The sequence below is a fragment of the Euprymna scolopes genome, chromosome 17 (assembly GCF_053919585.1).
Source record: "Euprymna scolopes isolate OS-2025 chromosome 17, ASM5391958v1, whole genome shotgun sequence".
Classification (NCBI taxonomy): Eukaryota; Metazoa; Mollusca; class Cephalopoda; order Sepiida; family Sepiolidae; genus Euprymna; species Euprymna scolopes.
Window position 1 is genome coordinate 78317615 of NC_136498.1, and position 25044 is coordinate 78342658.

At 34.2% G+C, this 25044-nt stretch overlaps 1 protein-coding gene across 2 annotated transcripts in view; it reads left to right on the top strand.

Moving 5' to 3' along the window:
- LOC145296817 (protein Mo25-like) overlaps nucleotides 1–25044 on the top strand; it is a 102800-nt gene that overhangs the window by 37672 nt on the left and 40084 nt on the right. The window contains exons 1-2 of one of the 2 annotated variants that reach the window (XM_080142903.1): nucleotides 5865–5915; nucleotides 12230–12379. In XM_080142903.1, coding sequence (XP_079999029.1) covers nucleotides 12266–12379 — 114 coding nt within the window. In that variant the 5' untranslated portion in view covers nucleotides 5865–5915; nucleotides 12230–12265. Of the gene's footprint in view, nucleotides 1–5864; nucleotides 5916–12229; nucleotides 12380–25044 lie in introns of those variants that run through there. The other variant, XM_080142902.1, reaches the window with a different exon arrangement.

The window sequence follows — 25044 nt, forward strand, 5'->3', positions numbered from 1 at the left end:
ACATCAGCTGAAGTATCTGTTGAAAGATTATAGTTTTAAACTTAAAAATGTATTTTTCTTTATACAAAGTGTATCAAAAAGTATGCAGCCCTTTAGCATAAAAACAAATTTTTGTATATTTCACACATTTGATTTAATCAACTTCATAATAGTCCCCCTGAGAGTTCATACACTTTTCCCGGTGGTTCTGCCTTCTGGAATTCTACGGAGGTCCCATGTTGGTTTACTTATAATTTCTTCTCACAACTCTAATCACTTCCATTTCAGTGTGGGGAAGAATCAAAAATCACACATTGCTGAGTAGTTGTTGAACAAGATCTTTGTTCTTGACAAGAAAGCTTGCATTCTGTAGATGAGCGACCACATCATGAATTTCTTAATTCTTCACCACCTACATGTGTAGCAGATTTTAGTGTTGAGAAGTTGAAAGATTTGAAAATCAGAAACCTGCACAAAGTTAACTCAAGTAAAATTCATCAATTCCCGCAAAAGATAAAAATGATGAAGCAGCAAAACTGAAAACTGTCAAAAGTATATTAGCTGAAAAATTTAAAATAAAAAAAATAAAGTCAAATGTGTAAAGTAAAATTTCATTTTTTCCAAAAATATAATTTAATAAACAGTTTTTAAATATTTTATTTTTAATATTTTTTAAAGTTATTTTACCAGTTCAATATATTTCATAGTTTTTGCACCCTTAAATACAACCCTTTGCTGTGGCTGAACAAACCAAACCTGTGACAATATACATTCACATTATACCCTCTGCATAATCGCATTGGTGTTTGCTCAGAAATGTACCGGTGATCTCCTTTCACATTGTGTTCTGCAGTCCTGCCTCAAAATTTTTTGAATGGACATGTGTCAGTCACATTTTCGGAGTTCTGTATTGGTTAACTATCGTGATGTTCCTAATTAACTTAGAAGCCTCTATCTATTGCTAACGCTTTTATGACTATGGCTTAAAAAAGATCATATTGTAAATCTTCATTTTTAGTTTGTTACTAGCAGCTCAGCCCAGCTTTGATTGGGCTCTATGTACTGTTCATAACTTTATGTGTATATATATATTAAAAAGTTTGACTTATGTCCAGGTAACCTACATCTAAAATTTCAACTGTTTAGACCCAAAATTGGCAGAAGATTTTGGTAAAATCTGCAAAAGTCAACTCTTCAACTTTGACCTCTTGGCAACCAAATTTTCGTCCAAAAACTGATTAAAAAACTTACTGTATGTCTGAATACCCTTTATCTAAAATTTCAAATGTTTAGACCCAAAATTGACTGAGATTGCAAAGGTCAAATATTTTGAACTTTAACCCCTTGGCAACCAAATTTTTGGCCCAAAACCGATTAAAAAGCTTTCCCTATGTCTAAATACACTTTATGTAAAATTTCAAATGTTTAGACCAAAAATTGGCTGAATAATTTGGTAGAGATTGCAGAGATCAAATTTTTTAAAAATTTGACCCCAATTTTGTCCCCTTAACATTTGTTTTGGGCTCAAATCAAATTAAAAAGTTTGATCCATGTCCAAGTAACCTACATCTAAAATTTCAAGTGTTTAGATCCAAAATTGGCAAAGGACTTTGGTAGAGTTTTCAAAGGTCAAATCGTTTAAATTTGACCCCTTCACAGCCAAATTTCTGTCTGAAAACCAATTTAAAAGATTTCCCCAAATCGCAATACCCCTTATGTCAAATCTTGAGTCTGTAGACTAAAGAATTATGTAAAATTTGAAACTCGTATATCTTCTATCTTTCAAACGTTGTATTAGTAAAGCAGTGAACAACACTAATTTTCCCCTCCCCCAGTTGAACACTTAACCAGTTTATCTTTACTGTGTTTTTCCTTGATGTTGCCAGATTCAAGAACAAGAATTCATCTGGTCTAATGGAGTATCCAACTAAATGTTGTTACTTGAGATAACATCACTAGATGCACCATTCCTCGTATGAGCGAGTGTATAGTTGTGTCAAGAGTATTTTGGGATTCGAAAACCTTATTTCTAAAAGTGAACTTTAATTTTCTAAAGAGCGCATAATGGAAAAGTCCAGAATTGATATACTAATTTCTTTCAGTTATCTAAAAATGTATCAAAGTTTTGAATAAAAAAGATGAACAGTAAAATTAATAGAATCTTGGTCACTGAAATTTAACCAAATATTCTCTCACTCTTTCATATATAATCACTATCCTCTACCTTTAGATGAGTAGCACATCTTTCCTTAGTCGATGCGGTATGGGCAAAGAGACTGACAAGGGTTGATTACACACGGCACTGACGATCTTGATGAAGTCTGTGGCCTCCAAGTTCCATACAAGTTTAGTTCCACTAAAGAATGCTGTTCACTCTACACTCTGAAACAATAGAGAAGAGGGTTGGTGAGCTTATGTCCTAGGTGATGAGAGGAGACATTTACATGAGCTAACCCTAACCAATGATCTGTTAGTATTTGTTATTATCATATTCAATGTAATTTTATTCTGAATATTTGATCAGTTTACTTGTAGGTTGAAGTATCATGTCAGTTTATCCTAATAAAAGCTAAAGATACTAAAGGATAGTATCTAGTGGGAATTCAAACTCCAATGTCTGAAAAATTGATAGAAATCTCACGAGTTTATCAAAATCTTGGGTACAATACGTAAATTACAAAATTTGTAAAATTAAAAAGAAATTATATCTGTTTAATGTAGATGAGAACCTTCAGCTAAATTCTTCCATGCGTTTTTTAGGTGATTATGTGTGAACACTTTTTTAAAAAAAACTATTCTTTTAGAATTTCAAATGGGGGATTATTTTCACATATAAATTTAACATAAAATGATCCCCTATTTCTGGCGATTCTAACTTTTTAAGTCAGTTAACTAATTTTTTTATCTCTAACCCTAAGTCCAACTGGTAAAGTTATTCAACCACACAAAATTGCTTTAGAAAATAAAATATACGGAATTTATCTCCAGTAGCAAAAAGAAAATGAATTGGTTAACAGTTCTGTCCTAAAACGTTATAATGGTCTGGAAATGGAGTAAGAAAATTTTCAAAATAGAATTAATGCTAAAGTGTAATATCTGCTTTGAGACTATATTTTATCTTTTTTGTCCTTGGTCAGTGAAGGAGAGATCCTTCTAGACTGAGACAATTTTTATTTTTATCACAATTTTTGGGAAGCTGGATTATCTCAACATTAAAAACTTACCGTGTGTCTAACTCTCACAAGGGGTCAATTCAAACACAACAAAGCAACAGCAGATTCAATAGTGAAAGAACAAAAACAACAAATATCTTATACCAAACGTAGTAGAATTTAATTATCTACCGACATATATACTTTTAACTTGCTGAAATTGTTTTAAAATTTTCTTTATTTCAATCTTTTTAAATTGTCTGTATAACACACTGGAACTAAATGGCCGCTTGTTGCTTAAGTGTTAGTTGCTTCATTCCTGAAAAATTGTAAAAACTATAACTACCATGAACCCTAAATTCTTAATCCTAACCTACTAACGAATAAAATAGTTTTATAACTGTTAGAATGAGACTTCTTTCGAACTAGTTTGTTACTGTAAAATTAAAAGAAAAGAGTTAATGTTAGAACATTAATAAAACAACTTTATTGATCAACTTTGTTAAAAGGCTAGGATTAAGAAAGGGTTAGTATCAAAGGAAGTTCATTTGTAGAGGCAGTCTTGTAGGAAGGCGTTCTGTATTAAAGTCCATGTGCAGCGGAACCCATGTTGGCTTGTTTGTCTTTTTGTCGCCCCAGGGCCAAAAGGTTCGAGCGAAGTTGCACCCCCAATAGAGGAGTGCATTGTCAGGCAATGGCTAGGAAAAAAGAGGGAAAAAATGCAATGGATTTAACCTATTATATATTTAGTCATGTGATCAACTCGCCTGAGAGATGACCTCTGATTAGGCAATCCAGAAAGGAAGTTGACCACTACAACCAATCAACAATGAAATCTTATGCTGCAAGTATTTACTTTTGCTGCTACAATACATTTACTTATGTGGTTTACTGTTTTGTCTCTTTGTCCACAGTCCACTGTTTTCCTGGGTTTTGTAATGTAGTTAGTTCTAATGGCAATGTTCTGTGTACCTGTCAGTAGCGATTTCATTTCTCTGTTCATGTGTCCTTTCCATAGCCTTATCTAAATGTTTTTGTGATTCTCTTTTCTTGTCTATGTAGTTTTTCTCTTCCTACTTTTCTTGTCTTTTTGTTTCTGGTTTTATAGTTTCCTGTATTGTTCAATTTGATGGTGTCTTGCTGTGGTGATCAATCTTTCTGCGTTTATGTATTTTTTCAAATCGTTTTTATTTTTTGTGTGTGTCTTCCAGATAGTCTTCTACACTTCTTCTTCCTTCGTTCCTTTTCACATAGAGGTTGTCAGTATCATCTTTCAGATGTAATACATTTTGCATAGTCATTAGTTTCCTTGTCTTCTAATCAAGATGTTCAAGTTCTTTAGTCCAGCGTATGAATGGTCCAGAGTATTTATTAGTGCTACCCAGATATTTATTTCTTTATTTCTACTATATAGTTTTGTTTCTAAGAGTTTTCTTGCTTTTTCTCTGATATTCTTTTCCAATTTTCTCTTTCATTTCTGTTAATTTGATGGTGCCTATTTTCAGAACTCGCAAATATTTGCAGGCATCATGTTCACCAAGGACCCCTCACCTCCTCTTGCTCATGCAGTTTCATGCCTTCCAATGTCTCTAGTTTTCTCTTTTTCATCTCTAGCACATTTTATTATTATACTAAATGCGAATTAATCTTTTCCTAAGGCTTTTTTTCCTATATATTCAATCTTACAACACTCATGTTAAAATATTTGTCAATTTTGGGATTGAGTTATGTTTGAAAACATTTCCATTTTGATCGTTTTAATTAGCCATAATTTGCAAATAATTATTTTCTGTAACCCATCTCTTACTATTTTTTTTATTCATCACTTTCACCCTCTCTCAATATATGTTGTGATTAACCCCTTCCACCTCCCTGCTTTAATTCTATACGTCATTTATTACTCACTTCCATAACTTTCTCTTAACAACTAGCAGGACCCATTAACCGACATTGCCTGGTGGAAGCATACTCTCTTTGTAAAAAATTAAAGTGTGGTTGTTGCTGTTGCCCAACCCCAACCTTCTCATGTTAAGAATGGCTATCAGAATAGACACCCCATTTTGTTAGGGGGGGTATCAAAATGTTTGCTACAAATTTAACCTTGATAATCATTGTCAGGATACCCACCTGCAAATATTATAAACCAACAAAAAAATTAGGGGGTGGCTGTGTTGGTTGGATAGAATTAGATTTGTTCATATATACAAATCTGGTGGCCATTGATTTAAAGTGCATAATACAGGTCTTACAAAACTACTTGTATCTGCCAAATATAAATTAGATTTTCTTAAACAGCATAGGTGAAAACCTACAAAAGTCGTCATTTTAAAGAAAAATGTGGAGGTGGAACTCAGGTAAAAATTTACCTATAAAAAAAACAAAAACAAAGGTAATGTATGTGCAGTGTCGATACAGAGTCTGGAAAAGTAAAGTAAACAAAATACTCCACAGAAAGTATAAGTTATCTAAAATAAAGCATAATGACTATCAGAATAAACACCCCATTTTGTTGGGGGGGATGGGGTGTCAAAATATTTGCCCCAAATTTAACCTTGATAATCGTTGTCTGGATACCCACCCGCAAATACTATAAACTAACAAAAAAATTGGAGGGTGGCAGTGTAAAAGAAAAAAAAATAGCATTGTGTAAGGTTCACTAAGCTGCTCTGGAATCAAAAAATAAACAATGGTACCTATACATATTTTTTATTTATTTTTGTTTTTCAGAGTTTGTTTTTGTTTCAGGGTGGGGGAGATAGTGGCGTGTTGTTAATGTGTGCATAGGTAAGTGTAAGGTTATCAGTATATAATTTTCTGTTTATGAGCGGTTATGTTTGTATTTGGCCTTTTTATTTTTTGAAATGAGTTTTTCTTTTAGAGAGTGCCGCCATATTTGAAAAGTTCCGGAGCATTCGTTTATGTATTAAGAGGTAGATTCCAAAATAATTGAATTGTCAGCTCTCAGCATATGAGAAAGGGCAATATTTGAGAAGGGAGAATTTATTATTTTGGAATCTGGAAATAGAAAGATTATGTTATGTCTATGAGTATGATCCAATTACAAATGGTACAAGCACAATATCTGTAGAATGTGTATATTTCCTCCCTGTTTTCACTGGGGTCGGTAGGACTTAATATTTAGGGGAGAAAAATAGGAACTATTTCCTCTACAGATGCTGGTGTTGCTCCTAGGATGAAATGTAGGATTTTAGTATAACGACTGAATGTGTCTAAAATGTTGTTCTAAAGTTACATACGATAGTGGCGAATAGTCTGGACATAATAAATTTGTATGTGGCATCTGTTGTTGCAAACCTACGGTACTTTGTCCAGTGGGGAATTTCTGCAATCAAAATATTATATATGGAGATTAAAAAAAAAAGTAAAAATATTGGAATAGTTTATTGTAAACAAGAAGTAATATCATCACAGTCAGCAATAATTATTTAACTCCTGGTAGAAAAAAGAGAAAGAGCAAGCGAGCAAGCAAGCAAACAGAAAGAGGCTAATTTTAATATAATTGTAACTCTCACTCCCTCACCTGTGAATTGGGTAGTGTGCTGAAAAAGTCAAACTTATATATATATATATATAAGTATATTATGAGTATATTATTTAAAAAAAAAGAAAGAAAAAAAAGATAGACAACTTTGACTCCAAGCACCTGTAAAAATTAGCACCTCTGCATATACAGCTGTATATAAATCATACACCTGTATATGCAGAGGTGTTAATTAGTTTGGAAACCGCAGTGGTTGAAGTTTATCTTCATGTCCAATCCACTGATTTAGAAAGCGATTGTTCAAATAACTTTTAACAATTAAAACATAATGACAGGTTGCACCATTTTTGAAACATTGTGAAACTTGAAAATTTTGTGTAGAACAGTTTGATCATTATTCTCTATGAAATTTCATTTTTAATTTTATCAAGGTAGGTAATTCATGTACACTATATCATCTGCATATTCGGTTTAACATCTGTTTTACATCCAGGCATGTGTTGGGTGGCTTTTTGAAATTGCTTATCAAACTAATCAATCTCAAACCAGTTTTTTTTTTTATTTATCCCTCTTTATTTCTTCTTCCCATGTTTTCTATGGCCTTCTGTGAACTGAACCGGCCACCTTAGTCATTCTACATCTAACTCGAGCACATTCTTTCAATATGACCAAGCCAACAAAGTCTCCTGCTATGCACACATCTCTCTATATTGTCCAGATTTAATCTTCTTCAAGTTCATCAGATTTAAGCCTGTATTATAATTCACATTACACATCCATCATATCATCCTCATATCATTTCTTTCCATGTAAAAGCATGTCCTCAACTTTCATTGGCCAAGTTTCACTTCCATTCATCATTATATTGCATACACATGCCTGATAGATAGTGGTAACACTGCTGGTTAGTAATGACTAGGGCTATGACAACAGCATATTCTTTTCATTGTTTTGACTCTCCAGTATATATCCGACACAGACAACTGAGAACCACATCACTCTATATAAAAGCATATAAGATATCAACGGATACACACTCGAGAGTCAAAGCAATGAAAAGAATATGCTGTCGTCCTAGCCTTAGTAAAGACCCAAGTTTTCTAAACTCACTCCATCCACACCTAATTCTTTTAGTCACACAAGTACAAGTACCTGCTCCTTTTCGTGATATGTTATTTAAATTTCATTTTATCATAAATTGTTTTCATTCAAATTTTAAACTGCTACTTTTGTTCAGTTTTTAAAACTTATTTTCTTATAAATTATGAATGATTTTTATCTTCTGAAAATACTTATTTATTCAAAAGAGTTTGTATAGTTAATCTTCTTAAAATCTATTGTATCGTTTCATTCAAGGTGAAGTATTTTGTTATAATCTTTTTTTTTATCATCATTGTTGTTCTTTCTGCCAATAATTAACATTTTTATCTGTTATCTCAACAGTCACTTTGTCATATATGTCAAACTGGATCAATAAGTCTGCAGTTGATGGATCTATCAATCATATTCTTATATAAAATCTTTTGCGCCATAAATACTTTGTCAATTGCACTCACTGAAGCCTTGATGGTTGAATTTTGTCTGTTTTTTTTTTTTGTTTTTTTTTTTTTAAGTGCATTTGTATGAATAAGCCTGGTATGAGTTTTTAGACAGCTTGATTCTATTGTTGGTGTTTATTTCCCTCAAATCTTTCAGATATTTATAGGAGGCACAATATGAAGATTATCAATGTTTATAAGTTTAAGTGGTGCTATAGAACCAACAGGATTCGAACTTGGCACACCCAGCTTATCAGTCTGTCATTATCCACTTGATCTTTGCTGTCAAGCCTACTGCATAACTTTCATGAGTACTTTTAGCAAAGGTATGAACCCATCTATCATCACCTCCGTTGTATAGGATAAATCAGATTCTAAATCAGTGGTTCTCAACCCATTCTAGTCATAACTCACTCAGTGGTTATTGCTTATGGTACAGTCATGATAACTTGAGTTCTTATTCTTCACTTCTCACTCGTCCCTCAACTTAATCAATCTAAGTAGCATGGATAATACTACAGCATCAAAACACTAATTTCAGTTGTAAATCAAAAAAATAATATTATTATTTGGATTAGTTCAATAAATTATTTTTTCAATATATGCAATAAAATATTTTATTAGTGAACAGATGTACAATTAAATGTGACCATTGTAAAAGAATAATTTTTTAAAAAAGCAAAGAAAAATTGAAAGACAATAGTTGATATCAAACGTTTGGATGTATTCAATCTAAATCTTATTTTGGTTGAGGCCGCTTTCAGTCGAATGCAATGGTTTTATGGTCTCTTTGTGTCAACTTGCTTTCTTATTCTCTCCATTTGCCTTTCAGCTTAATAAACTTAAAGAAATACTCTGTATAATACTTTGGCATGAAAATATTAACTTTAATTGTAAATCAAAGAATAATATTTGGATAAATATTTTATTTGAATGAATTCGTTTACCTAATATATGCAATGAAAGATTTTATTAACAAATGTGACAATTACAGAAAATTAACAAATTACAAAAAAAAAAGTGGGAACAAATTAATGAAAACATACCATAAAGAAAAGAAATTTCAAATTTTAAAACATTTCAAAGCAAAAGCAACCATCTTGTAGATCAAAAATTACAAAATAGGATATAGTAATTAATATTTAACTTAAATTGGATATTTTAAGTTTGAGTTATAGAATGCTAACAATATTTTGTGTGCCTCCTTATTTTTTTTTATAGCTGTTTGGCTGAATTTTATCCCCCCCCTCTCTCTCTCTCTCTCTCTCTCTCTCTCTCTCTCTCTCTCTCTCTCTCTCATTTTATCTTTTTTCCTTTGTCTTTTTCTCTCTGTCTTATCTTTTTCCTTTTATGACAATTATCAATGAAAATTGAAAATGTTAATTTTGCTGTGAGGTCTAAGACTTCAAATGATTCATGAAATAGGGAGAGAGCAGAAGTGATACATAATTTTTATTTTATTAAAAAGATAGCAAGTGGTGGTTTGTAAAATATATTTAAATAATTTTAATTCATGAAGATTTCGTATTATTACAGAGCTAATTCTCTATTGAATATTATATTGTGCCTAATATATAGTAATGATTTCAAAAGTTTAAAAAAAAAAAAATGACTTGAGTGCCATGAGCTAGAATGGAAACCAAAACATTTGGCGCACCAGTTGCATCACCAATTAATGTAGCTATCGAGAGATAGGTAAGAAAGATTTTAATATTAAACAACTTGAAGAAATGAATTGAATTTGAGCAAAGTAAAAATATGTCATCAAATTGAAATGAACATTTTGTATTTCAATTTGCTGATTTGTACATATTATTCATCCATCCAAACAAAGATTTTACTTGTTATAAATTGTCCTTGGTATATGATTACTATTTCCTGTTAATTTCTGTGTTATGTAACCAGTAGTTTAAGGGTTTAGTGGTTAAATATTTACTCACAGACAGACAAACACACATGTACACTCAATGTTTTTTTTCTTGAATTTTTAAATTTTATTTTTTGGATTTTTGCACTGCTATTTTTCACACATACATGCTGTGACAGTCCCTTCCTTCCCCAAGTTGGGAAATTTATCTCAATTTCAACTTCTTTTCACTTTGGTTACTCACATCTCTTATGGAAATCTTTCATATTTTTTTTAATCTAAATATGCGAAGCTCAATTAAAACATAAAGCAACAAATAAGTATTAACTCTGTTACTGCTATTATTGCTGCTATTGCTAGGTATGTAAATCATTATTTTTGTATTCAATTTTAAAATTTAATATTTTTACTTTGAAAAATCAGTATTACAATTTAGAATTTTTAGAAAGTTTTATTCATAGGATGTTTTATTTGAATAAATTAATTTTAACATTGGTTAGGAAACTCATACTTAAATTTAAATTGGTCCTGGATATGACCTTAAACTATATCCAATGGTGAGGCCCCCAGCTTGCGGGCTTTGGATAGTGTGGCGCCACCCTTTAATTGGCATTGCTCCCAGGTCCACTCTGACCCGGAGTGGTAGTACCTGTTAGGGTCCCAACTATGGATTAAATAGAAACCGACTTGAAAACAACAAATATATTCTATAAAAACATTTTTCTTAAATCTTTGGATTCGGCATTAAATAACCTGAAAAGGGTTGATATGCCGTAAAACAAAAACAACCAACTTAAATTTAAATTATTGTCCACTTAGGTCTTTTTTTTTTTTTTTTTTTTTGTAACAATATTTCAATATTTCATAATTTGTTGAATAGAACATAATATTCAACATTATGATGTATTAATCTTTTATTAAACTAAATGTATGGCTTTTAAAATGTTCAAGAAAAATAAAATTAATTTCATGAAAAAAAGAATTTTTTTATTTTTATTTTTTTAGAATCCTTTGAGATGAGGCTTCATAATTTGTGTATTTATTTTTTTGCAAACTGCTATTCTCATCTTCATAGTTGATTTTGTTTCACCATGTTTCGGCCAACTAATCATCTAGCTTTCAGGCGATTAGCTACAATGGCATAGGAATGCTGAATCTTGTAACTTATCTCCAGTAATTACTGCTTTCCATAGTTGTTGTCTCATCACATTTTTGGCCAACTAATCCTCTGGCCTGCTTGGGTAGGATTGAACTGCTACCTTCAGACAATCTTCATCTGGAACCAGTGACTCAATGCCTCTATCCACTGTGCCACGGGCCCTGAAAGCTAGTGGATGAATTGGTCGAAATGTGAAACAACTATGGAAATAAGGATAACATTCCACAAAAGAATGAATACATACAAGAAAAGATTTATTCACAAAAGTTAGAACATTTTTTAAAAACTGACATAAATAGTGAATTTTAAATTTTATAAGATATTTTAATTTATATCAAAATATTCCTGATGCTAAACTGAATTAGAAAATGTATAGTTTTAATCAACCAGCATAGTTTATAGTGCAGAAAGATGAATATAGTGAAATTCTGTTCAATTTCGACTTGTTTATTTTGTTTACTTATTTTTTCCTCTGAGCTCATCAACTCTAAGCCCGTCTTTAAAACTCACACTACACGTTCATCATGTCATTTTCATATTATTTCTCTCCATGCAATGTATGTCCTCAACCCCTGCTGGACAGGTTTCACTTCCATACATCATTACACTGCGTACACATGCCTGATAGACTCTTTCCTTGATAGACAGTTATAACACTCTATTTATTAATAATGGCAGAAGTTCTCTGAACCTACTCCATCCACTCGCAATCATACAAACACCTGTTCCTGTTTGTGCTTTAGTAATATCACCAAAGTAAAAAAAACTTTAAACAATCTCAATAGTTTTGCCATAAAAAAAATGATTTCTCCACATTTCGGTTCACATCCATTTCCATTGTCTTACACTTTTTGAACACACTCACTGGTTATCATCTCTACGTCTACAAAGTATTTTATTGCATTTCTTGTGCACCCAGTGCTTACATGTACCACACAAAATGACTTGCACCTTATATCTCTCTATACTCTTACAAAAAGCAATCATTAAATGCCTTTTCATATTTCTATATTATTTTATTTATTTTTTCAGTGTTGAAAGTTGGACTTCATCACTTATTAGTAGATAATGCCACTATTTGGAAAGTCTCCCAAAAGTCCACAGGAGTTGGTAAAAAGCCTAAAAGATGCGGTTGTATCGTTATCAAAGGAATCTGGAAGAGGTGATAAGAAATCAGATAAAGTAAGTTCAAACTTTTTTTTTTTTTTTTTTCAACAATTTTCATTTGAAGATGCTGTAAAACAAAATGTCTGTACTTATTTCTAGAAAACACAAATCTGACGCTTTTTTTTATCATAGTAACCTATGATTTAATTAAAAACACATGAGAATTTAATTTTTAATTGAACTCTCACAATGTGTTTTTAGTGAAATCATAAATTGCTATGATTAAGATGTACGAATGTTACAATCGGGACAAAAAGTTTGTTACCAATTCCATCATGTTATATATCACATGATAATGGAATTGGTAACAAACTTATATATGTGGTGTTGCAGAAAAATCCAGAGCTATATCAAGATCACCGCTGACTTGGGCTGTCGTAAGTTGATAATCTGCTGAACAATTAAGGACATTGACTACTCTCAAGGTGATGACTTTGCTGAACAAGCTCAAACACAAGTCCACCAGATTCTTCTAATCAAACAACAAGCGCATCTACATAGACATTGAGGAGGGTCTCCATTGTGAAGCATATAGTCTTTATTGTCATTTTCAGCGAAGGGTGTGATGGTGGTATGATGCGTTTGTCCTTTTTTCAAAAGAACTTGAGAATCCTTGCTAAAATCTATCATGTGCTGACGGGCATGGTGAAGACCTGGATGGATAAGATCAATACCGGATGCTCCTACGTTTTCCAGCAGGACTCTTCTCCTACACACAAAATCAGACAATTAAGGCATGGCTGTTTAACAATTTTTGTCACCGCTGATCATCGGACTTGTTATGGCTCTTCTCACTTGACTGCAACTCCCTAGACTATTTTTTATGAGGCAAAGACCAAACATGGCCACAACATATTTGACTCTCTGAAAACTGCATTCATGGAGGTATTCACCACTACAGAAAAAGACATAGTTGCCAAAGTGTGTCACTCATTTAAAAATTACTGTCTATGAAAAAATAACACTGCAGTTAATTTTTTTTTTCTCCATCAAACTTGGATCAGTTTCAGGACTTATTCTGGCAATTTTACCTCATTAACGTGCCTTTAGCTGCGATCATGTCCTCAAAGCAGATATTAAACCGACCATAGGTCAGATTATGTGTCATCAACAAAGTTCTCTGAAAGTAGGGTCTTGCTGTGCAGATGCCAAGCCTTGTTGCTGTGTGTATGGCCCACTTGCAGCTACATAGTCAATGCAGAGTTTCAGAACCCAGAAGAAATGGGTGGCAAAACTCTGGTTATCACTAGAAATGTTGTCTGCATGACTTTGAGCACAGGTTTGGACAAGACAAGAAGCCACCTGTTGTTCTAAGAGTTTATCTTTTGTTCTTGGAAAAAGTTTTTCTTGTTGTAAAAGAACCAGTTTGTATTTATCCATTATGCCATGGATCCTTGCAACTTTGAGTTTGATAGAAAGATCCTCAAGTTCGACAAAGTAAACCTGTAGAAGGTTGGACGTGACATTAGCTGAAACGTTATGAGAATAACATTCAAAATAAGAACAGTTTCAATAATCCAAATAATACTAAATTTATCTTGCTGGATTTTCAAAATCAGATCCAGTTGATATATAAAACTTTGCTTCTGATAAATCAATTTTAATTTGTTATTGTTGTACAATGTTATTGGCTATATGATACAATTTATTTCAAAAGTGACTATGTAAAGTTATGAATGTAACAACGCTAAAGACCATAATTGTATCAGTGGAAGCTTCGTCTGCATGATTTTGGGCATGCTTTTGAATGAGGCAGCAAGCCACTTGTTTTTCTGGGAATTGATCTTCTGATCTTAGCAGAAAATTTATTGTTGGGGAGGAACCACAGCATACCTGGTGTCCAGATGTTTCAACCTGATCAGTGTTTTTGTATAATTCAGTCACTTTTCTGCCATGCGTATGAAATCTAACACATTTCTGCATGCACCATCAGCCTAACAAGCTTTTCATCTACATCTTTCTCTCTTGCAATCGCTGCATTGATTAGCTGAGTTCATTGTCGATGATCTCATTAACTCCAGTGTGCTGATGGTGTAAGGTTGTCAATCATGAATCTTTCTCTTTGATATTGTTTTATAATCCAATCTTGAATCTTTGTTGAATTCCTTTGACCTTTTCCACAATCCTCCTGCTGATGCTAAAGAAGTCTAAAATCTTGTGTTTTTGGCTTAAATTCCAAAGAGAACTCTGTGGTATCTTTCGCAAGTTCCAGTCTCTGTCCCTTTCTTTTTTTTTTTTTTTTTTTTTTTTAACAAACAAGTCCCCACGTATCACCTGGAAGCCACTCAAAGATAAGGGTTAATGAGTAGTCAAGGGAACCATGTCATAGAAATCGTTTGTAGTGGAAATTTGGTAAATTAGATTACATAAGGGGATAGCTCTTCAAGAATTTCTTTACGTTGTACTTGAAGACAACCATATTGTAGTCAGTTGGAAAGTAGGAATATGGAACAGCTCAACAGTCATACAGTTCTTAGAAAGAAGCTTTGTTCATGGAATCTATGTTTAGGTTTAGGCACAGATAACGAGTGGGGGAAATTATTGATAGTGGTTTCAGCTAGGCAAGTGGTTTTCGTGAAATCCCCCATCCTCCCTACTCTCCTGACCTTGCACCCTCTGACTTTCACCTCTTCCCAGCCATGATGTTGATTTTGCACGGAAAGCATTTCCCAGATGATGCCGCCTTGATTTCTGAAGTCACGTTGTGGTTGGAGGACCAACCTGGGGTTTTCTACAAAAACGGTCTCCAGAGCTGCATCAAACGATGGGAGAAATGCATAACTCTTGGCGGTTCCTATGTAGAGAAAGACTAATAACTGTGCCAAGTTTCGTTGTTCTACTGCTATTGGAAGTGGGTCAGGTGCATTACTTATTGCACACCCCTCATAGAAGCTTGTCAAAGCATGCAGCCTCCCCAAGATGAGAACCATTCATTTTGATTGATGCCAGACGGGGATCAGTGTTGATGATGTAAAGATAGAAGCTTGGTTTTAGATGCATTAAAATTAACCGGCCACCTCTTTCCCCATTGTACCATGTGATCAAGATCAAAGGAAAGAGAATCAGAGAGAACTTGGTCGTTTACGGCCTTTGAAGTGTTGTCATAGGCAGTAGTGTCGTCAGCATAAATGTGTACAAATGATCTTAGGATGTGATTTGGGAGATCATTTATGTAGATCAGGAAGATAGTTTTTTTTTGTTTTTTTATACATAGGCATCGCCACTTATCAAGGCCAAGAGGCCACTCGAGGATAAGGGTTAAAGAGTGTACAGTAGAGATTGGACAATATAGTAATTGTTAGTGATGGAAATTCGGTAAATTTGTTAACAAGTAGAACGGCTCATCAAGAACTTGTTTACGTTAGACTTGTAGACAACCATATTGTAGTCAGCTGGAAAGCAGGAAAACAGAAGACAATTCCACAGGCGTGCAGTTCTAAGAAAGAAGCTTTGTTCATGGAATCTACATTTAGGTTTAGGCACAGATAAAGTTTGGGGGGAATTATTGATAGCGTTTTCAGCTAGACAAGTGTTTCTTGTGAAAGTTTGGCGAGGGGGGACTATAGATTGAATCTCAGTCTAACACTTTCCATGAAAATAACGATACAGCAGAGACAAACCTGCAACTTCTCTTCTGTGAGATAGAGGTTGCAGGGAAGAGAAAAGGACATCTCCTACAAGGCTACAAAGTCTATTTTGAACTCTATCAAGGCAGGATAAGTCCTTTCTAGCAGCTCCTGCCCAAATGTGGCAACAGTATTCCATCCTTGGACGTACCTGGCTCTTATATAGATAGAGAATTGCATCAGCAGTGAGATATCTACTGGATCGATAGAAGGATCCCACCACTTTTCCAGCAGCCTTGGCAACAGATTTGATGTACGTGTTCCATTCAAGATCAGGAGTAAAGGTCAAGTCCAGAAGCTTGTCAAAACTTGAGGCCTCCCCAAGACGAGAGCCATTCATTTCAATTGATGCCAGATGGGGATCAGAACGTTGATGATGTAAAGATAAAAGCTTGGTTTTAGATGCATTAAAAGTAACCAGCCACTCCTTCCCCCATTATACCATATGCTCAAGATCAGAGGAGAGATAATCGGAGAGAACTTGGTCGTTTACTGTCTTAGATGTGCTACCATAGATAGTAGTGTCATCAGCATAAATGTCTACGAATGATGTAAGGATGTGATTTGAAAGAATGATTAATATAAATCAGGAAAAGAGTTGGGCACAGGATGGACCCCTGAGGGACTCCAGCATTAATACTGTGAGCTTCTGATTTTTGCCCATCAACTACTACTCTTATGAACCTATCAGAGAAAAAAATGATTTAATAATTCCAAGATGGCGATCTTCAACGTGCTGTCATAAAAACGTGTTTTCCGCTGTAAAAAAAAAACTACTTGATCAAATTAAGTGTATTGGGGATATAACCTTTTTTTTCAATATTTTCATTTTTTAATGTCTTTATCAAACTGTACAAGTGCCGAATTTTACATAGTACTTTATCCAGTACAATAATGGTCCTGGATATGACCTTAAACTATATCCAGTGGTGAGGCCCCATCTTGCGGGCTTTGGGTAGTGGTGTGGAGCCACCCTTTAATTGGCATTGCTCCCAGGTCCACTCTGACCCGGAGTGGTAGTACGTGTTAGGGTCCCAACTACGGGTTAAATAGAAACCGACTTGAAAACAACAAATATATTCTATAAAAAAAATTTTCTTAAATCTTTGGATTCGGCATTAAATAACCTGAAAAGGGTTGATATGCCATAAAACAAAAGCAACCAACTTAAATTTAAATTATTGTCCACTTGGGTCTTTTTTTTTTTTTTTTTTTTTTTTTTTGTAACAATATTTCAATATTTCATAATTTGTTGAATAGAACATAATATTCAACATTATGATGTATTAATCTTTTATTAAACTAAAAGTATGGCTTTTAAAATGTTCAAGAAAAATAAAATTAATTTCATGAAAAAAAAAATGTTTTTATTTTTATTTTTTTAAAACCCTTTGAGATGAGGCTTCATAAATTGAAAACAACAAATATATTCTATTAAAAAAACTTTCTTCAAAATCTTTGGATTCGGCATTAAATAACCTGAAAAGGGTTGATATACCGTAAAACAACCAACCAACCAGTACAATAACAGGTTCTGTTCAAAATTGTGTGCAGATTTCCGAATTTGACAGAAAGATTTTCGAGTTTCACCAGAGACACACCTGAAAAAGTTTGGAGATTACAACAGGCGAAACGTTTTGTGAATCACACTTAAGATGAAAACAGTGTGTGAATAATTCAAAGAAATTCTGTTTTAATTGTTCTAATTAGCCGTCATTTATAATTAACTGAATAATTTACTCCTCTATCTCTTAGCTATCTTTGTATTTTTCTTGCCATCTCCCACTCTATGTTGATTTAACCATTCTAACGTTTCTTAATGTCTTTGTGAACATTGAGAGAAAGAGTGATGTATGTCAAATAGATACTTCTATATAATAAGAATAGTAATTCTTCTATGTAATTATAAGGGTAATATAAAGAGACTTGTTAATTTTTTAGTGATGAAGAATGTCCAAAGATATTCTGTTTCATTTTTCTTTCAGTCAGAGTTCTCAGAAATCAAGGGGCCTTATACCTGGTGCTAACACTTGAACTCTACAGAGTGGAACGATAAAGAAAAAACTACAGCTTTCTTCTAAAGCTTTTATTGAAAAAATCAATATAGGTAGTTTGATTATGTAGCCGCCTTCAGCCTCAGTCACCGCCTCCATATGGGTCTGGAACTGGGAGCATGCCTTTTCCAAAAGTGCTAGTGGGAGCTCGTGCATGGCGATAATCAAGCTGGCTTTGGTCATGTGGGAGGTCATGTTGGTGATTTTCTCGACTTATGACCAAACGAAGTAGCCACAACGGGTTCGGATCAGGAGAGGAGAGGGAGTGCAGTAAGAGAAGCGTATAAAGTTGTAGCACTTATTCTGAAGCCAAGCCTGGGTTTCTTTGGACTTGTGGGCCGGCACCAAGTCCTGCTGCCACACATAGGGTCTGCCAACGGCCACCTGATTGCATCAGGGGGTCACCACACTCTTCAGCACATCCCAGTACACTTTGGTATTTTCAATCCAACTTTGAAAATGTGAGGTGGCATGATGTGGCCTTCACTTGAAACCAAACCAAAGACCATAACTGTGGCTGGAAGCTTTTTTCATCACTCTGGGCACATCTGTTATTTGTGGCAATCCAGCAACGTATTTTAGGGGTGCTGGCAATGGTCCTGTTGACATAACTTGGATCAGTAGAGAGCATGAGTTGTACAGTGACGCATCTCCGATCTCACTCGTTGAACATTGTCACTTTCAGACATGATAGAAGGCTCCTATCGCTCTTAGGATTTGTACACAACTGGCCAACTAATAGATGGTCTGCAGCAAAAAGAAAACCAGTTTTCATCAAACGAAAATGGAATCCTGTCGTCTTTTCTAGGGTGACAATTTTATCGTTCCACTCTATATGAGATACACAGATATTCGAATATTCCATTAACATTCTTTATCTCTCAAACACTGAGTTTGTAAAGTTTGTAACATAATTTTCCTCTCCCAGCTGACCATTTAAATATGTTATTGTATATATTTCTTGTAGTCTCTTGATCTTACTGGATTCCAGAACAAAAATTCATCCAATCTGGTAGAGTATCAAGCTTTGTGCTATTGTGTAGCTAATATTATTTGAAGAAAGTGTACCATTCCTCATAAAAGCCAATGTTGGTTAATCATATCGAGGAAATCATTTTTTTGCTGCAAATACTCTTATTTTAAATATTTAGCCCAGGTTTGCTTTCAGGGAAAAGTATCCTCATGCCAGGTTGTTCTGAAAAAACCATACAAAGAGACTTTAGATACCTGAGGATAGTGTCTAATAGGCATTCAAGTTCTCTTTGAATTTTCAAATGAAATCAAAGTATCAATAGTGCTGGTGATCACACATATTTTTTTCTAAATAACTGGTCACACGTATTTAAAAAAAAAAAAAAAAAAAGCTGGTTTTGCTAGTTCATCACTTAAAGTTTGCTACTTGAAGTACTTGCAACATTAATTTAAAATAAACGTTTTTAACTTTATCATGAACACATCTTTCATTTATTTGGTTGGTTGTTTTTGTTTTACGGCATATCAACCCTTTTCAGGTCATTTAATGCTGAATCCAGTTATTTTGAAGAAAACTTTTTTAATAGAATATATTTTTTCAAGTCAGTTTCAATTTAACCCATAGTTGGGACTCTAACACGTACCTCCACTCTGGGTCAGAGTGGATCTGGGAGCAATGGCAATTAAAGGGTGGATCCACAGTCTCCAAATCCCGCAAGCTGGGGCCTCACCATCGGATATAGTTTAAGGTCATATCCAAGACCGTTTTCCATTTAGATAAATATTTGAGTAACTATATATGGGCTAAGATCAAAGTGTAGTATCTGTTTTTCAGATGCTGCACTTCAATTTCTTGTTCTTTCTCAGTGGAGGAGCAGTCCTTCATGACTGAGACAATTTTTATTTTTGTTCTTTTTCTCCACGTTAAAAAACGACCCTGGTGTCTAACTCTTTCCCGTGGGGAGGCATTGTAAACAGGAACTATAAAAGAGAAGAAAATAAAGAAGAAATCAATTTGCCTTTTCACTTGAAATTTAGAAATAGATTGCAACATTTTGAAAATCAAGTTAGTTCCTTTCAAGAAAGGAACATTTGAACATACATGACTATTGAACAAAACAATATTGCAGAACAACTATTATATTAAAATCAGAACAATAATGATATTTAATTAATAAAATCTGTTTTTCAAAATCAGTATGCAAATTAGTTAACCTTGCTGCTGATATCACATATACATAAGCAGTATATATATATAAAAAAAAAAAAGATGTATCCATTTTGTAAAGTTTATTTCATTTGAAATAGGGTGTTTTGATTTTACTATGAGCAGAGAAATGGGCACAATTTTGACATTTATTCATTTAGATGTTCATTTTATTTTATTTTTTTTATTCAACTTTCACCCCAAACAAGGCACAGTGCCACTTTGAAGTAAGGGGCTACTATCAGGGACATAAGTTGCAGGGATATTAAGGGAGATGAGCAGCAAGATGTCTGTTCACATTACACTTGAACTTCTGCATGTCAGTACAGTTGGGAAAGCAGAATCCCGGAAGGAGGTTCCAAAGTCTAGCAGTTCTGCGGAAGAAACTATTGGAGCAGAAGGCTTTTTCACGCCTAGGGATCTCTACTGTGTAGGGGTGGGATTTAGTTGCTTGTCAGGTTTGTCGGAGGTATTTATTTCAAGGGGATACAAGTGCTAGTAGTTCGTAAGAGCATTCACCATTAAAATACTTGTAGAACAGGCAGAGGGATGCAGCATTTTGTCGATGGAACAGAGGCTGAAGGTTAGATCACAGTTCAGGACCTATCATGTTCGCAACTTTCTTTTGAACCCTGTCTAGGATTGAGAGACTAGTAGCAAATGCACCAGCCCATATGTGAGAATAGTACTTCATACATGGGGGAATGGTGGCCTTATAGAGGTACAGGATACTTTCAGGCATAAGTAGCTTTCTAGCACAGTCGGGAGAGCCCACCTTCTTCGCAGCAGCCTTGGCAATGCTCTCAATGTATCTGTTCCAGTTCATGTTCCCTGTGAATGTTAGACCAAGGAGTTTAAAGGAAATACTTTCAGGTAATATGTTTTGGGCCATTTCTATTGGTGGTAAAAAGGGTTTCTTGTAATTATTGAAGGAAACAAGCCTAGGCTTGGCAGCATTGAATGTGACCATCCATTTTTGTTCCCATTCCACTACAGATTGAAGGTTTTCCGCTAGTGTTTCTGCCATTTCCTTAGATATGTGTTTATTTGTTTTCCCCTCGTGCCTGTTATAGAGAGTGGTGTCATCAGCAAATATAACCATCTCAGAAACAATTTAATTCATTTATGAATGTTAGGAATAATAAAAGTCCAAGGATAGACCCCTGCGGTACTCCCACATTTATATCATGTTGTTTAGATGTACGAATGTCGAGGATTTTTCTCTTACTTACTTAAAAAGTCTCGAGTTGTAAACCATGTTTAGTTTCAGAACAGTTTCCGATGGTTAGTTGTCCTATACTAGCCATGGAGGTGACTGGTTCTCAGACAGTTCTTGAGTTGGAAGCCACAGAGCAAAAGATTCTTCCCGTGTTGACACAAAGAAAACATGCGAAGTTGCTACAGAAAAGGTTTAATTTTTATGGAGCAATTCTGGTTTCTGATTGGTTGGTAGCAGAACGTGAATTAATTTGATTTGTCAGTTCCTAGCAGCATCATTTATAAATAGAATCTCCCCACCATACCCCCATTATGAGTCAAAAATATTGCAACAAGAAGGATTAAATTATGTTATGTATTCTCCCAGTGATTCCATATGATCTGATTTTCTTGAGAAGACCATCGTGCCATACCCTGTCATAAGCCTTAGATATATCTAGGACTACCGTTCTACCCTCCCCCGCTTTGCCAGTGAATTTAGAGATTACAGTTTGGATATCTGCTGTGGCTCATGCTTGCCTAAGTCCATATTGTTGGTCGGTCAGAAGTTTAGCAGCTGATTAATTATAGACTCAAATATTTTTTGGCAAAAAGTGTGGAGGGGGGCTAATGGGGTGATAATTTAATGGGTCAGTTCTTTCGCCAGAATTCTTGAAAACTGGTACCACAGAAGCAGTTTTCCAGAAGAGAGATGCTGATCTAAGAAATCTATGTCTAGTAATAATGTATATATATTATTATACAGTGTTGATTTTAAAGATGGACATGATTTTTATAAGGCTCCATGAATTCAATTTTTTAATATTTGTTTTGAATGACTAAATTCAATTTTTTTTTTAAGTGATACAAAATCTTTGTCATTAAGTGATGATGGTGTTAATGTTCTATTTTCAAACTGTTTATCACCACTGACACCACAGATTTTTAGAGTATAAATGACTTAAAAAAAAAAGAAAGAAAGAAAAATGTTTATGCTCTTTAAAATCACAATGCTATATATATATATATATATATATATATATATATATATATACATACTAACAAGGAGGTGCCCAGTGTTGCCCAGTTGTAAAAAAAAAATTGTGACTGGATGTTGATCGGTTGTAAAAAAAAAAAAAATGTGACACTGGGGATGGGGGCATTGCCCAGTCATTAAACAAAATTGTGAGGGGGGGGTGCATAAAATGCACTTAAATATGATAATTTATGACAGCAGGGTTGGGGGGGTGGTCATCAGCCAGAAGCAAAACCGAAAGTAAAATTTTGTAAGCATAAAAAAACAGATGCGTACAACGTGCGAACTTACAAAGCATAAGAACCATAAACGAGCATCCTATCCATCGGACTAAGATTCTAACGATGCTATCACATTGTAAATTTATCTACTTAAAAAGAAAGAAACTCGTGTTTGTGTATGTGTGTTAAGGATTCAGCGTCGTAGCAAAGATTTTTACATGACCCTCCCTTTAAATAAAACAACATTTCTACATGAAATAATTGACTGTTTTATTCTAATTTTTTTTTATATTATTCAAGCCAGAGCATGTATTTGAATTCCCAACTCCATAGCCATAGAGTATCCATTTTCAAATCAATCTTTATTTTATAATAAAAAGTGTTTGGAATGAGGGAATAATTTAATTAATTTTCTAATAAAATATAAGTTTTGTTCTTTTTCCAAAATATTTTTAGGCATGGTGTTGAATTTAAAAAAAGAGAAGGTGGGGCAACAAAACCCATTGCTAATGTCTCCAGAAAAAAAAAAATGGTGCCAGGTGTTGTTGCCAGTAGTTGTGGTGTGGAAGTTGATCTTACTGTTGATTATTTTTCCAGTTATTTAGTCAGCATTTTAACATTTTCAAGAAATTTCTTTCTCTATAAAAAATGGACGTTAGTCATTTATATAATATATTATTATATATTTTATATAATTTAAATAATATATTTATTTATAATTTATAATTTAAATGATATATTTTATATAATTTAAATAATATATTTATTTATAATTTAAATGATATATTTTATATAATTTAAATGATATATTTTATATAATTTATATAATATATTTTATATAATTTATATAATATATTTTATATTATTTAAATTATTCAGACTACTATCACTTCACTTCAAAATAAAATTCTATTTTTTAATGCAATTACATGTGAACACTATATAAAAATTGGCAGAAAGATGAAAATATCTCAAGTGAAGACCGTAATTTACCGTATATGTGCTTCCGGGTTGCACAACCACTGCATTTATATTTGCCCTCTATCGCCCCCACAACAGCGGAGTTGCTCTCTTTAAGAGCATATCTGAGAAAATTGACCACATCCTGTCTGCTCATCCTTCGGCTAACATCCACATTTGTGGTGACTTCAATGTCCGCAATGGACTCGAACAAGACAGATGATGATGGGAGGTTGTCATGATTTCGCCATTGCCTATGACCTCACCCAGATTGTTCACAAACCCACCCGTGTGCCTGATATTTCCGGTCAGTACGCTAGCCTTCTAGACCTTTTCCTCACAACTTCCCCTAAGCTATGTTCATGTTCCGTTCTCCTCTGGGATCTTCCGACCACTCGGTTGTATCAGTTAAGATAAAAATGAAATGCAATAAGTCTTCACACGTACCTCTCCACCATACCGTATATCAATACTCTATGGCTGACTGGGATAGCTTCCGTACATTTATATCTGATCTACCCCTGCATTCCATGTTTAAAAAGGATGTGTCCTCCATAATATCAGACCTGACCTAATGGTTAATTATAGGCATAGACCGATTCATTCCATCCAAAAAATTCCAACAAAAACCTAACAGTCAGCCATGGTTCTCCCCAGAATATGCTGCTGCCATCACACACAGAAATCACTTTTTCCATAGCTACCAACGTAGTAGATGTACTGAGACTAAAGCTGCTTTCAGGACTGCCAGCAACCACTGTGAAAGAGTAATAAAAAATGCAAGAGAGCTATATGTTCAATCCGTTAAATCCAAAGTAGCTGAGCAGCGGCTTGGTTCCCACCAGTTCTGGCAAATAGCAAACCGGATCCTGAACAGAAGCATGCATTCTATCCCAACCATCATCAATGGACCTGAGATCATCTTGTCAGCATCAGATAAGGCCAAACTATTTGCTAAGAACTTTGCAGCTAATTCTACCCTATGTGACGAAAGCCATCAACTTCCCATATTTCCCGCTGTAACAGACAACATGCTATGCAACATACAAATATCTGTGCGTGAGGTCGCCAAGCTAATCAAGAACCTTGATTCCAGTAAAGCAACTGGCCCTGACAGCATTCCATTTATAGTGCTGAAAAAGCTCCAACCAGAAATTGCCCCCATACTTACAAAACTGTTTAAGTATTGCCTTAAGGAGAAGTGCTTCCCAACACCCTGGAAAACCTCATCAGTATGCCCTGTATTTAAGAATTCAGGTGATAAGTCGTCTCCCTCTCAGTACAGACCAATAAGTCTTCTGTGTGTCATGAGTAAGTTGCTGGAATCCATATTAAATAGAGAAGTAGTCAACCACCTCAGCAGAAATAAGCTTCTTCTTGACAGGTAATATGGTTTCCATTCTGCCA